Here is a 16,710-nt window from a genome sequence, read left to right as displayed (position 1 = left end):
TCCACCCCAGTGGCTGCTGAAACTGCCTGATGGAGTCCCCGCAAGTTTCTAGACTCCTCTGCTACTCTTCTGCCTCATGAGGAAAGATTCTTGGATTCAAGCCGGCAGATAAACCTTAGCAGGGACACTTCTAATTCACAAACCATGCTAGGTAAACACCCATAGAAAGCCTGGCTTAGAGGAGGGGCAAGTCTGAGGGAGAGAGAGCTGGCAATGAAGAAAGCCAGGCTCTCTGGAGAAGTGTGAAGGAATGTGGGTCATTCCCTTCATCACTCATGGTGCACAGCATTGCTGGTCTCCAGGAATAGACTGGCGTAGGAGGGCTTGACGCTAGGAGACACTGAGGCACAGCACAAGTAAAGGGGCAGTGTATGGCTGAAAAGCTGAGCCGGCCTCCAGCACGTGGGCCTCTGGCACACGGGCCTCCGGCACGTGGGGCAGGAACCCAAGCAGGGGGCCTTGAGGGATTGTGGGGCAGCAATGGCACGGGCTGTGGGGAGTTGGTGGCACCTGGAGTCCTCCATATGCAGGCCAGTGGCCCCTGTACTGGACACGCAGTGGCTCACCCGATCCTCAGAGGCATTCCACGAGCTTCTGAAAGTGCAGAGAGGTGGAGCCACTTGCCTGGGGTAACCTGCCAAGGCTGCCCTTTGGACTGACATTGCTCACACTCTGGTTTAGGCTCCTGCCACGGCATGTGAGGGATTTCTGGTAAGAGGTAGTGGGGGGACAGATTCTCAACATTCCCAGTTCTCTGTGACACGAACTGTGATAAGCTTTAATCCAAAAGGATATTTAAAGCAGCAAAGTGGAGGATTTTTTTTTAACACTAAAGACTATAGTAGTGAGATGTGGAAAGTCCTATAAATGTCAAGAATTTTTAGTGCCATCGTTAAGCAACACTCTGAGAAGTGTTGAAAAATGGGGCTGAATTCTAAAAAGCAGCCAAAATAATGAAGAGCTTCAATACAGAGATTTAGAAGGAATAATGAGATCATTTGGGTAGGGGGCAGAAGGTGGCATAAATAATTCCTACAAATACATGAGGGCTGGAGAGCTCAGGAATTAAGTCAGAGATATCGGGCCATTTTAATTACCAGGACTGATTTGGTATGAAAATGCAAATCAGTTGGGCTCTGTCATTGCTCTGTAAATGCTGACCCCCAGTCCTTTGTTGCCCTAGATCCTGACGGCCACACGAGATTCTTAGGCTGGGCCTCACATCATTTCTTTAGTTCTGGTCTGGAGGAATCGCTCACCCTCCTGTGTGAGGAGGATCCAGCAAGAAGGAGCTGAGGTTTCTGGGAAGCCCTTGAGGTCACAGCAGCAGCTGAAGAATACAAGAGCTTAAGGAGTGACCTGGTGACCAGGACTCCCCTGCACTAGGGTGTTAGCCAAGCAGAAGGGCCACAGGGGTCCTTGGTAAATTCCCCATGAGTCCATTCTCCACTCAGCTGACACCAGTGGTAGCAGGTACTGTTGGAAGTCAGCCTCTGTCTGTCTGTCAATCTATCTATCTCTCATCTGCCATATATTGATCTGTCCATCCGTCCGACCATCCATCCAATCAGGGTTTTGCTCTGTTGCTCAGGCTGATCACATGATCCTTAATCTTTGGCCTCACAGATAGCCAAGTCTTCAGGGAGCCAGCAGTGTCTGGCTGGGAGTTTGTCAGTCCTGTGTTCTTTTGCACAGCTGTGCATGAGGCTCCCTGTACAGGATTTTAGGTAAACAGTCCTGTATGACAAGCTGAGAGCTAGCTGTTATCTGCTGGACAAACTTGCCACGGAGCACGTGGGGGCTGCCCTCAGACCTGGGCAGCTGAGGAGCGGCATCCAGGACTCTTCTCCCCTCTCACACCGTTACGCATCAGTTCCTAGACTCTTCTTCTCCCTCTCACACCCGTTACGCATCAGTTCCTAGACTCTTCCTTTCTGCTTTCAGATCCCACTCAGGACGTCTCCAGGACAGAAAGTGACAAGACCCTAACGGATGGCCCCCCACGCGTGTTTCAGCCCTTCCTGGGCAACAGAACCAAGGTGGCAGGGGCACCCCCAAACCTGCCTCTGCCAGTGAAGAACACCATGCTGGCTGCCGCTCTCTTCCCAGAGTTCCTGAAGGAGCTGGCAGCCTTGGCCCAAGAACACTCAATTCTGTGTTACAAGATCCTGGGGGACTTCGAGGACTCCTGCTGTTAGCTTTTTATATTACTATTTTAATAGATACTCGGTTTTATAAGGTTATAGCATCAACTGAATGTTAAATGCAAAGCTGCTTATCAAAAACTGTCCACTTTGATACTTCCTGACAATACTTGATTTGTAGCCGGGTCTCCCTTTGTTATACAGAATGTAATTCTCTGAGCTGGCTGTCCCCGTGGTGGGTCTTTCTGCTGAGTTTTTCCTCTTTACAAGGTTTATAGTTGTTCTTCCATCCCTGGCGCTTGTAGCTCACATAGCGCAGAGGTTCTGTGATCTCTGGACGCAGTGACGGGGGTCAACTTTTCAGCAGCCTCAAGGAAGCTCCTCCACAGGGGCATGCGCACGCCTGTCCTCTCTACCCTCTGAAAAATGCAAGAGGAGCATGGAGCTCCTCCTGCCACACAGGTACACCTCATCTGCTGCTTCGAATTTTACTTCTAGGACTTGCAGTCTCTCTACAAGTATTGCCTTATATTGTGGGAAAATCCCCCAGCCCCAGCTGTCTGCCCAAAAAGAATTTGGAATGTGGGGAGTTTTTATCTTGTTGCTTGAGAGCTTGCTCTATCAAGACCAAAACAGCCTTAATTTAGTACGATTTGCACAAAATGAAGCGTACCTATGCAAACTCTGGACCTCAGGCATGTGATCAGGTGAACAGTGTGGTATCATACACTAAAAACCCAACCCTTATTATTTGTTTTATGAAAAGAAACGTTAACTTGTGAAGCTATAGAGAACTTGGCGGGCGGGGGGAGGGCAGAATTTGAAATGCAAAAGATAAAATTCTACTAACTGAAACCTGTAGAAACACTGGTAGTTATTTCATTTTGCTAACTGGAGGCATGGATGGAAATGCATACAGATCCCAGGGAGCTGGTGAAGCTAGGTGCCTGCTGGGGACCTACAGCTTCGGATTAAGGAGGCCCCATGGGACGAATGCGCAGATCTGCCCTGGGCCGGGTGAGTATGCCACAGGCTAAACAGGAGCCTGATACCCGTCCATGGAACATTGCTGACTTAAGAGAGGTTTGCCAAGTAATGGTGCAGCGGCCATCGTGTGGGAGGCACAGCAAACCGGCCTGCTCCTGCCCTTCTGATGCGTGCTCACAGGTCTCCCAGAGGAACTGTTACCCCTTCTGTTAGTGAGAGGAACTGCTACCCCTTCACACACCACTTTGTCTGGTTATTTGAGCTTGCCATGCCACTGAATGCTGAAGCCATATCTACAAATGGGAGTTCTTTAACCTTGTGGTTTTATGACTTTAAATATCAGTATTCATGTCCACATTTCTTTTTATTCCTTAAAAAAATAAAACTGCTAGGCAAGCCTGCTGCTACTTAGCTATACTCTATACCTTTTCTACTTATTTATTAATTATACACCCCCTGTGGCAGGGGCCTGTGGGAAAGTGACTTTGGGTGTCATCCCCCTCACCACCCCGAGGTACTGAGGCACACTTATGGTAAAAGGCGGGGCAGAGATGACTGCCCTGAGTATCGGGTGAAAGGGCAGGAAATCAGATTACCTGGTGTAGGATGTTGATAGCAAACTCACTTGACAACTCTAACTCCATCTGTTTGAGTCCTTACAGACTTCCCTAAGAGGACTGTGCTCAGTCTGACAAAATGGAAGTCAGAAACCTGAGCTGGGAATGGAGCACTGAGAACCTCAAAGCCCGTGCACCTGAGCTAAGTAGCCAGGGATGGTGTGGACATGGACATGCCAAGAGCAAATGTCATGACAATTTGAGTGAACGCCGCTCTCGGCAGGCAGGTGATGACAGGAGCCCTCTCTCTGTGAGAAGGAGCAGCCGTGAGGTAGGTTATTTTAGTCCCAAAGTTCACAAGCTGAACCTTTTTATTCTCTTTTTTGGTAATACATTTTGGGAGAATTTTTAAAACTATCTGACTTTAAAATATGGTCCGGGGACTATGTCCTTGTCCCTGTGACAGGTGTCATCAGCTGCCATGCTTGAGGGGCAACAGACCCTGGACTGGCGTCACCGTGTCTAGCCTGACAGACCACAGCAGGGACAGGGAGCAGAGGGTTCCTGGAACATCACAGCATTAACCTAGATCTATAATTCAGAGTCTGATTTAAGGTCTACACTGAAGGAATTTATGGTTCAAAATACACGAGCACACAGGGATAGTTAAAACTGATTTTGAAAATCGTCAGGTAAATGTAAAAATTCAAACAAAGAAAATCCAGTGTAGTTTCAGTTTAAAACACATTTTCATGGGACGAATTACAATCTCCCAGATATGACGTGCAGTTGCAAGAAGAATTAATTAAAGGTGGTTTTATTACTTAACGCTTCCTTTCTGTGGCAGAGGCACTGTGGGGTTGCCCCCGTTTGGTTTAGTATCATTGTGGAAGGTGCTGTGACCTGCTGAGAGTGGCGTTGATGTCTGTTGTGTGACGCGGTCCTCAGTGACATGGACAGGTCCTGAGCCAGTGGCCTTTATTTGGGTTAGATGTGGTGCTTGGTTTTCAGCCCATCAAGATGTCCTGAGGCGGGGTGTTGTCAGCCTGTGAACAGAATCTAGAAACGGGAGCTGTGAATGGTTTGGGTTGCTCCAGTTTGGGCAGCGAGCATCTGCATCCCGGCTGTCACGTGCATTTGCTTCAAGCTCCATTTAGAGGTCTAAAGTTGTGATGTGGCTACCCATATGGGATTAGCGTATGCCAGGTGGCTCTCAGTAGGGAAGTCTGGCCAGAGTGGTGGGGCATGTCACAGCATGATGTTAAATGACCATGCTCCAATTCTCACTTAAGGGTAGTCTAGTTCAGCTGTGTGTTTGCAGACATGGCTGTCAAACCCGCCATCTTTATAAAATGCAGGGCAGCTATTACGGCACACACCACTTCAAGTCACTGGCCCAGGACAGCCTAATGTACAGTCTGCTGTAAACTTCAAGTCGGTTCTGCAGTTGGCTTTTCCTGAAGCCACAACAGCTTTAAACCTTTACCAGTCTGTGAGTCACTAATCTCCATCACACACCCGTGTGAGCTTGGAACAACTTGTCAAGGGTGTGTACTCTACCCTTACGTCTGTCAGGGAAAGAGACATTTGAAGAGAATGGAATTGGCTGTTTCTTTCTTTTTCTATTTTTTTTTTTTTTGGAATGACCGTCATAAACTTAATGCTTCACAAAAAGCTCTTGGAGGACTCAGAATAGCTTCTGGGATAATTCTGCCTCAGTAAATCTCCTTACATTCAGGCATTTACTAGTCCATTACTTGTTTGGGAGGACAGATTATCTCGGCAGCTAATTGCCTAGATACAGAGGGCTTCATCAAGAGATTTTCTGTAAGGTTCTTTAGGGGGAAAGCACTGTGGGCGAGGGAGAGGAAGGCAGGGCCAGTCGGTGTCTGTGATTCCCCTGCGGAGTCCGCTTGCTGATGTGGATGCTCTTGTCTTTGAGTTAACCCTGGCCACAGGATTTTGTCCCCATATTCATTTCAGGGTTCTTTTATGGCGTTTTTAGATGAGCTGTGTCACTTCAGAACCTGAAAGGTGATGGAAATGCTCAGGGCAGGTTATTAATTTCACTGAGCCGAGGCCACACAAGTCTGTCCTTAGTACATTTTACTGGGACAAGTCTATAAAAGGACCACCGAAAGCTAGGCCTCTTTTGCCCCTGTGGACATTTTACATGGGATCTGGTGCTGATGAACTTTTTAAAGACTCCTGTTCAATCATGACCTGGGGAGCCAGTGAGAGAGGACTTCAGGCAGTGCCTTCTGCTTCCTTACCTATGGGAAAGCAGCTCCCAGGTACATCTGTCTAGAACCTGCCAAAGCAGCCCAGTGGCCACATCCACACTGTGTCTGGCAATGGGAAAATTACATGACCTTCTAGATTGACTGTTTTCCTTTCGTTATGACTAAATTCAACCTAATTGAAAGATACAATATAAACGGTGGACCATGCCACAGGCTACAGTACCGGAATGACCGACTGGAAGAGGCACACGCTCAAACATTTCCTGGCTATTTCCAGATGATCAATAGTTAAGAGGGGCATGGACGGTACTCACCTCAGTAGAATACTGGTGGTTTTTCTATCTGTGCCTTGAGAGAAATGAACAAAAGCTCTACTCATCTACAGACCTAGCAAGTGCAGAAGGCTGGTGTTGGACAGAGATGACCCAGAATGTAACTAGTAGCCCGTCTTACAAAGGGAGGGGCGCAGGAAGCTGCATCTGTGATAAACGTACATTCTGTTAGCGTCCCATGGAGACTATCCGCAAGCCATGGTTTGGGCCTAGAGCAGGCAGAGGCGGCTGGGGAGGAGGCTGAGGAATCATCAGTTCCCAGCACTTTCCCCTACTGATCATGGCTTCCGAGTCACACACCCAGCTACAGGTGTGTGGGTTCCACTGACTGACAGCAGTAGCCTAGGCTATGGTGCCAATTCATATATTTTAATGAGATTTCCCCTAACTGGTCAAGACTACATTCACGCCTGTGCAAGAAAGGAAAGTCGTTGTCAGGTTCCAGGCAGAGCTGGCCTTGGCTTTTCCTTGGTAGCTGTGCTGTGCATGACCTCTTAAAGCCTGGTTTGGGGTTTAAAGACAACAAGGGGATGTGGCGGTTGTCAGAGCTAGATGGTGTCTCCTCTGGGAATACTCCGTGCACTTTTCAGTTGACAAAATCGTTTTTGGAAACTACTTCTACCTACCACCCATCGAAGTGAGCCCAGGACATCAGCTTCATCATTGTTTCCTGCAAGGGTTGATGACCAAGCCAGAACCTTTGGTAAAAATGGAAGTTGTAAAACTGAACCTTATGTTCTTTATGAAATAAAGGTCTGGCCGGATTCGGATCTGAGCGTTCTGGCCACAGGAACTCAGGCTTAGAGAGCGACAGGGTCCTATTTCTCTCTCATAGGGAGGGCAGCAGAAAGCACTTTAACAGCCAGCATCAGGGCAACACAATGTGGGGCCCATGGCTTCCTGGGTAACATTCTAAACTTCATCTCCTGCTTGTCAGAAACAAGCCACAGAATTGGTATCCACTCCATCTCAGCTCTCCTTCACTCCTCCGTCGTGAAGCCATCACGCTGGTGACGGAGGTGGGGTGTCCACTCTCCCCTGTTCCTCAGCTGCCCTTGGAATGATGGCCACCAGGAATGATCTTACCAAGCTGGAGAATGCCAAGGTTCCCCTGCCCCACCACTTTGCTGTCAGTTTGACAAGTAGTTCTAAAAACATTTGAAAAACTAGTCATTAGAAGGGGGGTGGAGTTCTGAGGTACCGGGCATGTAAGAAACTTGGGGTACCCAGACTCCAGAGTGTGGTGTTCTGAGGTACCAGATATGTAAGAAACAGGGTGCCCAGACTCCAGAGAGGGAGGGATAGGGTCAAGGCAATGGGCCTTCATCACCACTGTCAGCTGTACTTCAAGAGTTAAAGGTCAAGATTATGATTTATTAGTTTATAATCTTATTCTTTCCAGGTAAAAAATTTAATGTTTCAGATCTCTCTTCTGATCTTTTTTTTGGGGGGCCTAAAGCATCGCGTTGTAAACTATACAGTCTCTAGAGTGGAAGTTAATTTTTATGTGCTATTTCAGCATATATTTTGTTCATTAAATTTATCTGAAGATATCCGTGTCACTTTAGTTCACTGGGAGCTGACAGTGCAGCAGGACCTGCACTCACTCGGGTGAGCGGGCACCAACACCTTCCTTCCAGCCTCGTGTCTGTTCACAAGCCCACTTTCAGGTCTGCACGCACACTGGATCCACCCAGCCGTCTCAGTCTGCTGGCCTTCAGTGCTTGACTCCTGGGAAGCCTTCACTGGCCTCTGCAGCTGAGACAGCTTTATTGTTAGATCTACTTCACCTTTAGTCACTGCTCCCATCATCACAGAACCATTGGGTCTCAGAGGACACACACAAGTACCCACACGAACAGTCCTCCCTTGGGCAGAGGGACCTCACCACATCTCACAATGACAGCTTCTTCTCCAGTATCTCCTTTATCAGCGCTGGGTCTGCTCGGCTGAGACTTGCTTTGCGGACCAACCCAATCAGCTTATTTATAGCTTTGGGGTTCCTTTTCTTCACATCCATCACCTGTGAAAACAGAAGGTAGGAGGTGAAAATAAAGACACTCAACCAAGAATCTGCAAGGTTGCCACTGATTGCAAATTAAATTCATGTTCTTTCTTCCCTTCATGTAAGATGTAAAATGAGGAGGGGATTACATCCTGAGATCTTTCTATGCTCCTGTCAGAAAGGACCTGGTCACTCTGCTTCTGCTTAGAGCAAACAAGGGAGTCATGGTCACAAATGATCTCCTCTGGGATGGGCGTGGCTGAGCTGGGCATCTGTGGTGAGCATTGCGTCTAATCAGGCAGGGGAGCCTCTCAAGTTTTCCAGTGCCGCTGGGCAGGCGCCCCCGGCTCCCTGCCAACAAGAACTGCTCCTTAGAAAACAAACCTTTGGGATGGCAGCTCGCTCAGAGAGGGCTGTAGCAGGTAGGGGGTGGTAAGGGCAGGAGGGGCTGAGCAACATCAAATAATGGTGGTGCTGGCCTCCCTCCGCAAGGGTCCTGATTGGCAGGGAGTGTGCCTGAGTGCCGCAGGGCAAGTCTGAAACCAAGTGTGTCCTTATCAGCGGCTGCAGATGGGGCAGGAAGATGGGGACCGCTGGGATGGTGTGGGCTCATCTTTCTTATCAAGGGCTCTTTACTGAGCCGTCAGTGTCCCTGCATGCTGACAGGTGGTGTGCATTATTCTGAAAGAGATACTAGTAATTTTTCCCCACTGAAAAATATCTCTCCAGACAATATGATTAGACCTGGGGTGGGCTGGGAGGAGGGAGACCTGCAACTTGGCACGGTTTTCCTATCTTATGTGAAGAACACAAAATGACTTGGTTTTCAGCCATGTTTCTGTCAAAGGATCTCTCTGTAATTTACAGATCATTTTCCTCTCTGCATCTTCCCTCCTTCACAGGCTGTAGCCCTGAAGCATTTCCTAGCCTTCCCTCACTGCAGCAGGTCCTCTTGAGGAAGTGCAAGTGGCCACACAGATCGTAAATAACAGCTCTGGGAGGGTGACAGACCCCTTGAGTTAAGACTCAGACTTGCTAGTGTCTGTCTAGAGTAGCGCCATAGAGCGCGAACACCAGTGAGGAACTTTCCTCACAGGAACAAGAGTCTGGGCTTTCATCTGGTTTTGTCTCTTTGGACTTCTAAGTGCTGACACAAAAGGAGGGATTGACAGGGCTGGGGCTGCACCCCTGAGGAAGGGCTGTGGCTGCAGCAGGAACTGTACACAGATCGCTGTACAGGAAGACCTTGCTCCCAGGGGAGATAGTCACCGTTTGGGGGTGTCCATCTATGGTGGCCTGGCAGAGCTGTTCCAGGGCCTCGCGGTCCTGCATCAGCTCCAGCTGTTGCTCTGACATGATCTGTGCTGCTGTCTTCCCCTGGCCCTTCCACAGCTCCTCAAACACCTGCAGATGGAGAAGAAGACAGGAGAGGTGAGGACCTGCACTTCCGTCACCTCCAGGTGCCTCTGGTGCTGCAGCACCAGGAAGGGAGTGGCAGAGTCAATTAGCACCTTGCCAAGTGGTCTGGCCCAGGGAGAAGCCACCATCCCTCCCATAACCTTCCCCGAGGGCTGGGAGCTTCTCCTTCAGCAGACTAAGTCTCTCCTGGGGTTGGCCACTCCTCCTGGGGAGGATGAGGGCTCAGGCTGGCCAGGTGTGTCCATTTGATGACTCAAGCCAGGTAACCTTCCTCCTAGAGGGCTGGTGATGGATCTGTCTTGAGGTGATGTTTCCTAAGGGATAGGCCACACAAGCAGCAGGAGGAGCCGCCCCTGCACAGTCCAGAGCAGCCTGCTAGGAAGCAGGGCTACGGGAGGCAGGAAAGTGACCTCTGAATGAAGACAGAAATCTACAAACAAATCACAGCTCACAGGCTCTGGCCTCCCTTCCTTGTGTCCTGTGGGAGAGCAGAGCAGAGCCCAGTCTGACTGGGATAACTAATGTCAGTGCTTTGCTTATTTTTCTACTTAAATAACAACAGACCCCCAAAGAATGAAACTTGGGGAAAAGGCAAAAATTGTAGAAGGCATTTGCTGCCCGGGTTGATTTTTACGTCTAAGAGAGGATGCAGCGCTGTCTCAATTTGACTCCTGCCCTCAGCCTGCAACCATAAGACACGGGGACACTCCCTGTCTTCTCCATGGTGCCACTGTGCAGCCGCTCCCTCCAGGAAAGACCATTCTTCAGTAACCAGCACACTCGACAGAGCAAAGAGGAGGAGGTACCCTGAGCGTCAGCAGGACTGCCGTCCCCAGTGAGAACAGAGAACAGCCGGGATCTGTACTGTGACGTAGGAGGCCCCATGCCTCTGGTCAGCTGGCCAGACTCCTGTACTGGTGGGAAAAGGATGCCTGTAGGGTAAAGTCCCACTGTGAGTGTATGTGGGCACCTTTCTGGGCACCTCCACCTAGTCCTAGTGACCCAGGAAAAATAAGAAATGTGAACCACAGATCTTCAAATGACATAAGATATTCAGTGAAAACATGGAACACAAATCTCCAAATTTAATTCCTAAGGAAATAACCCTGACCAGGAGAGAGCTATGAGAGATTTGAGTGTCTGCTTTTTCATGTGGTTTACCTGGGTGCGAGGCTGCTCAGAGCAAGTCTGGGAGCTATCCTGCCCCATCCCCGATACATTTTTGCTTACTTAAGGCTACAGGAGCTGGGAGAATGGCTCAGTGGGTACAGAACTTTCTGTGTAAGTGTGGGGACCTAAGACTGGTCCCAGCTCTGGGCAGGTGGAGACAGGAGGCTCTCTGAAGCTTGCCGGCCAGCCAGAAAGCTGCAGGTTCTGTGGGGTCTTTGTCTCAAGAACTAAGGCAGAGGAAATAGAGAAATGTGTGTCCAGCCCTTCTATCACAGAAGTACTTATATTAATAAAAGCTAATGTCGTCCAGCTATATTTTTACCATGACTTGGTGAAATGAACCCCCATCTTTCAGGCCATCTGCACAGACTTCTCAAGTCCCTCACTTAGGCTCCACAATCAGAAGAGAAGGCGAACCTCAAGCCAGCTCAGCCCCACTCAAGGCTGTGCACAGAGAGCCGGGGCAGCTATTTCCTGGTAAGTAGGCAGAGCTGCTTAGCAGACAGAACCCCCTGCTGTCCACTTCAAAGATTAGTGGCACTGGGCCCGATTCAGCAGGCTCCAGTGTCTAACTTTTGCTCCTTCCTATTTAGGCTCCTAGATGAGCCCTCAGGAAGAAAGCAGAGGGGCCTAGCCCTGCTGTCCCTACCACCTGGCTTCGATGGCCCAGGCTCCCGTTGCAGCATAACCCTCAGCTACTGTCTGCTCACACTCTGAGAAGTGTTACCTCAGGTAGTAAGAAGTCACCGACAGCACAGGAACACAAGCTGGGAACTTCCACACACAGACACGAGCCAGGAGCCACAACGGGGGCAGAAACAGCACATGTTCTGGGGACTGAAGCCATACTCTTAACCCAGCCACAGGCTGGTTGCACCCAGGCCCCTCACCTGCCACTGCCTGTCCTAAGGCTTTTGAGTCAGGATAGAGAGGAAAGGCCTATTTAGGAGAAATGTCAGGGAAGGAGTCATGTCCCTACAGAGAAGGGAGCTGTTGTGACGGCCATTCTTGCAGGAAGTGACGAATCCAGCAGAAGCCTCCGAGGAGGCAGGGCCGGGGAGATGTACAGAGAACGGAAGCACCACGAGAGACTTCAGTCACGTGACAGTGTCAGTGCAGGTACAATGTAACATTCCTACATCTGAAGAGTCACTCGATAGTGTCAGTGCATGGTACAATGTAACATTTCCTACATCTGAAGAGCTCTGCTGCCTTCTCTCTAAGGCCCACTCCAGCGCACACAAAGGAGGTTGGTTGAATGGCACTCTGAGTGTGCTGGACCTCATCTGGGTGGTGCTACCAGCAGCTTTATCTGGACAGCATTCAGGAGACAAGACTCCATCTATAACGAAGCTGCAAACATCTGCCATCGTTCCGAGCTGTGGCTTGGCCAGCAGTTGGGACACAGCCTGGGCCTCCTTGGACTATATGCAAGTTAGCTGTAATGCTGATATTTCTGGAGTCTGATGTGTTCCAGTTGGCCCTGTCCTTAGTGAGGAGAAGAGGTCATGGGACTGCCACCTGCCACTTCAATACACAGACCTGGCTCCTGAAAGAGGACCGCAGGGTGCTTTTGTCCACAGTGGCCGGGAGGTCGTGCATTATGGCATACAATCTTCAGGCTTCTATTTCTGAAAAAATAGGGCTGCTTCCCAGTGGACACCTCTTCCGGCCCTGGCCCCAGAATGCCGAGGGACGAAGGCTGTAAGCCTCAGAAGTCCCACTGGAGCACCCGGGAGGTGGATGCCACAACACAGGAAAAGGACAGAACTAATTGGCGACAATGTCAGCAAGAGGCAGGCGGAGACAGAGGGATTAATAACAAATTCCAACACAAAGGAGGACGGGATGGGTCTTCGTGTGCATCTTTTATCACCAGTTAGCCATGCCGTTAATCTGATACATTCAGCCTCTCCCGGTACAAGCAATAAGATCAGAGAGTTTGTGTTCTGCCACACAGTTTCTAAAGCCTAAAGTACGCTTTGTTGAACTTTTCTGCTAATGCATTAAAATGAATTACAACACAATTTTTCTTTTTATCTATTTAAAAAACATCATAAAATAAGATGCAAAAAGATGTCTAACATAATTAGTCATTAGAGAAATCCATCTCTAGTGAGATACCCTCCACATTCAGAAACGTGACTCGTGAGGATCATGTTAAAGGTGGTGCCTTTAACTCTAGCATTCAGGGCGGAGGCAGGGGAGCTCTGTGAGTTGGAGGACTGTAGCATATGTACAGTGAGTTACAATCACACAGGAGCACCTACTGCAGTTCCTAACTGCATCCTACAAACTTGCTCTCAACTCTCAAGGATGCTTCTTTTTGTAGCAGACAGAGACCACTGCAGAAAACCACCTCTGGTCAAGATATGAACCTAGCTGATTTCGGGGTGTTCAGCCCCTACTGATACATCTACAACACAAACCTCATACCGACGGCACAGGGACCAAAATGTCTGCTGTGAAACTGGATCTCCTAGAAATGACGGGAACCCTGCCCATGGAACCCCAACAGTGTGGCCATGTAAACAAGACCATAACAACAACACGAATACACATGCTATAGTGGAAGGGGGAACCACACAGGTCCCTACCCTTAGACAGGAGCTACAGACAACTAGACTTCAGCTGTCACAGGGATGGGCCCCTAACTGGTTAGCCAATACCAAGTCAGCCCTGAAAACATAACACAAGCAGCTACTTTAAGGGACTCATCAGGGCTTGGTTGGTTTACTTTTTGGTATGTGTACACACACACACACTTTCAGGCTTACATCATCATGAATGGCTACTTAAATCCTTTATAATCAATAAACACAATATTCATTATTTCTGCTGAGAAAAATCAATGGTTTTCTTACAAACGGAAAGCACAGAGCAGAAAATACAAGATAAATTCCCCAAGGCCCTGATCCGTGAGGGCGATTCCCCCAGCGGCACAAACTAAGCACTGCGGATCAGGTTTTATTTTCATTTCACGGTCTCACAGAAGTAGGGCTCACCCACTCCTTTAGACACGCTGGAAGTTGATAAAACGCAAACATGTCTCTATCTGTGGCTAAAGCCAGCTGTCAGCATCTTCCCGTCCTTTCTGTTTCTCTCCACCAGAACTATTTCACTCGAGGTTTTTCTTCTTTCATTTCAAACACTACGATTCGTCTCTCTTATGTGTACACATATTCTTTGCCCCGAGCCATCTACTCTCCCCACAACCGCTGAGGCCTGACATCTACGAAAGGCAAAGGCATTCCTGGGTGTCGGGTCCCCGTAGCTGACAGCCTCCTCCAGTTCCTGTCCCCAGTTTCACAGCAGAGCTTGGGGGATGTTCAGTGATGCCTCATACTTAACCAAAAGCAGCCGCTTCCCCAAGCCTCACTTTGTAACCCGCCACTACTGTCGGACTGTATAAATACTAAATGCAAAGGCACCATTAAAATAACATTAGGGTCTGGCTGAAGCACTGACAGCCGCGTGCCTCTGAAGTCGAGATGAGGCGGCCCTGGGTGTTCTTTATCTTTCTGGGTACTATTTGTAGACTTCTGAATTCGAGGAATCACGCACCCACCTAGCCTTGTTAGTGGAGGTGGTCAGGGAGGCGGCCCCTTTACATGATGCTCTTTTTCCCCATATCTCCACACTGAGGTGCACACGTAAAATAGCATCTCCCAAGCATGTAGCAGACTGACCCCAGCTCCTGACTGAGGACCAACTAACTCCAGAAGGGCAGGTCTGTGACAGAAACAGAGGCAGCCTTGGAACTGCTGTGAAGACGGGGGAGGAGCAGGTGGACTGCTGGGGTTGCCTGGCCATGACACTGGGGAGGCTATATGGTCAGCCAATATTTGGGGTAAACACTCGGGGAAAAGACAGACAATAGCTAGTTCTCCCAATAGACCAAAAACAGAAGCAAAACCCCTCTGCTGACTCTCTATGCTGCACTGTGCTGGCTTCTTCCCTGTGCCAAATGAAATCTTCCCGTATTCAAACTCGTGGGCACTTATACTTCAGTCATGAGAGTCACTTAGTGATGCCATTTGGGTTTTACAGAAAATATTAGCTGGGATTGTGGAGCGATGGGAGTCTTCTGGGAATGTGCACATACCTGTTTAGCTGCTGCTGAGGAAATTGCTTTACTGTCCAGCAGGTCCAGAAGTTCGGCCAGTGCACCAGGTGTGACAGGACTAGTGGTCCCAAGGAGAGAAGAAAAGTCAGTGTCTTACATCAGCAGCACCCGCTGGCACCCAGAATTCAAACTCTCACTCTGTGTGTTCAATCAACCATAGGCTAACTGGCTCTATTATTCTGTATTTCAGAAGCATGAGCTTTTATACTGCATGCTTTCTAAAATCCTTTATTTTACCACCCAACAATAACAGCCGTTTGATGGCAGTTATAGCAAAAGACAACTGCTCAATGTGATTAGTTCAAAAAGGAGGTGGCTACGAAATTCACGAACCACAAAGAAAAGTGGCAAAAAAAATCCAGAATATTTTTGACTGAAAGATCAAGCTGAAAATAACTTTAAATAACTTTAAATAAAAGAGCTAACAAAACCACTGTCCTGGGTGTTTTTATGCAAATATAAATTCCTTTTCACTGTAAGGGAAATGTGGTGTCTATAACATGGGATGTCTACACGCATTGCCCTAGTGTCCTGCAGATTCTTACGGTGTTCTTGACACAGATGGGTTGGAAATGCAGTTTGTCCACTTCCATCAGGTGACAACTGCAAGATGCTAGGTGTTGCTAACTCACACTCAGAAGACTGAGGGCACGCACTCAGACTGCTGAGAAGATGGGGTCAGGACCACCTCTTTACAACACACAGTAACTAGGATAGGAAATGACTGTCTGGGGTCATCATGGGACTAGTGAAGATAGGAGCGGATTGTAAACACACATAAGTGTGTCTGTCAGTGTAAAAGGACCCTGAAGCACTAGAGCACTAGAAACACCTCTGCAGAAGTTGTGGTTCCTGTCACTCACTATTCACTTTTTTAAAAAAACTTTCACGTAACACAGGGAACTAAAGTTTATCCCCAGTGCCAATTCCCATGACCTCCAAACCAGTAGCGATCAAGATCACCACGTTCTAACTGAAGGCCCTTACTTAGCGTTGTTCGTTCAGTCTTGGGAGGCCCATCTTCCTTAAACTATGATTTATCCCTAAGCACGCAGGATTCTCTGGCAGACAGGGTGGGGAGTCATCAGGCTCAGATGGGTTGGGAAGCCTGGGATGGGCTGAGGCGGAACAATGAACATGTATATATATATATAAAATATTCTGCCATGTTAGCGGTGGCTGGGCAGAGGGGGCCTAGGTGGGGTAGCCAGAGACACGTCTCCAAACTCGATCTAGGCTCAGGAAGTTACAATAGGCCTCACCAAACTCAACTTAGGTTTAGAAAGTTACACTGGGCCTCATGAGGCCCAACAAAAGTATGGACAAAAGATAATTCCAAGTGGAAGCCAGGTTTGGAGACTATCTGGTGGTACTAAATTCACACTCAGAAGTCCAAGAACTGTCTTGACTGAAACCTAAGAGGCAGAAGCAGAAGACTGCAAAGTAAACAACAGCCTTTTCTGACCTCCCTTCTTTACTGGCAAGAAATAATCAATTTGTTTTCAAAATGTAGGTTGCTTGGATGTCCTACAATCCATAAAATATAATCCCCATTTATCTTAGAGTGTAGACCATGTACAGAGTCCAAAATAAGCACTGAGATTGCACTAGGTTTTTAGACCATGAAAAGAGGTCACCATTCATAAGTCGAAGGCTCACAGTCCATCTGACCTGCTGCTCCAGAATGCATAGGAGAGCTGCTGATAGGGACAGAATGCATAGGAGAG

General features: G+C 48.6%; 2 protein-coding genes across 9 annotated transcripts in view; one reads left to right on the top strand and one right to left on the bottom strand.

Annotated features, from left to right (window-relative positions):
• The window catches only part of Fam160a1 (family with sequence similarity 160 member A1), a 78,513-nt gene extending 76,292 nt beyond the window's left edge, over positions 1-2,221 (top strand). The window contains exon 11 of the mRNA XM_013348640.2: positions 1,945-2,221. Within this exon, the coding sequence (XP_013204094.1) occupies positions 1,945-2,198 (254 nt within the window). The 3' untranslated portion in view covers positions 2,199-2,221. The remainder of the gene's footprint in view (positions 1-1,944) is intronic.
• Gatb (glutamyl-tRNA amidotransferase subunit B) overlaps positions 1-16,710 on the bottom strand; it is a 75,913-nt gene that overhangs the window by 3,321 nt on the left and 55,882 nt on the right. For 2 of the 8 annotated variants that reach the window (XM_013348628.1, XM_026786724.1), the window contains 3 exons: positions 14,963-15,041; positions 9,538-9,672; positions 8,162-8,286 (listed from right to left, as the gene is read on the bottom strand). In XM_013348628.1, the coding sequence (XP_013204082.1) occupies positions 8,162-8,286; positions 9,538-9,672; positions 14,963-15,041 (339 nt within the window). Of the gene's footprint in view, positions 1-2,532; positions 2,564-2,793; positions 5,716-7,371; positions 8,287-9,537; positions 9,673-14,962; positions 15,042-16,710 lie in introns of those variants that run through there. The other 6 variants (XM_026786695.1, XM_005344167.2, XM_013348630.2 and 3 more) reach the window with 6 other exon arrangements.

This window comes from Microtus ochrogaster, chromosome 1 (assembly GCF_000317375.1).
Source record: "Microtus ochrogaster isolate Prairie Vole_2 chromosome 1, MicOch1.0, whole genome shotgun sequence".
Lineage (NCBI taxonomy): Eukaryota > Metazoa > Chordata > Mammalia > Rodentia > Cricetidae > Microtus > Microtus ochrogaster.
The sequence above is the reverse complement of the archived record's forward strand: the minus strand, read 5'-3'. Positions and strand labels throughout refer to the sequence as shown.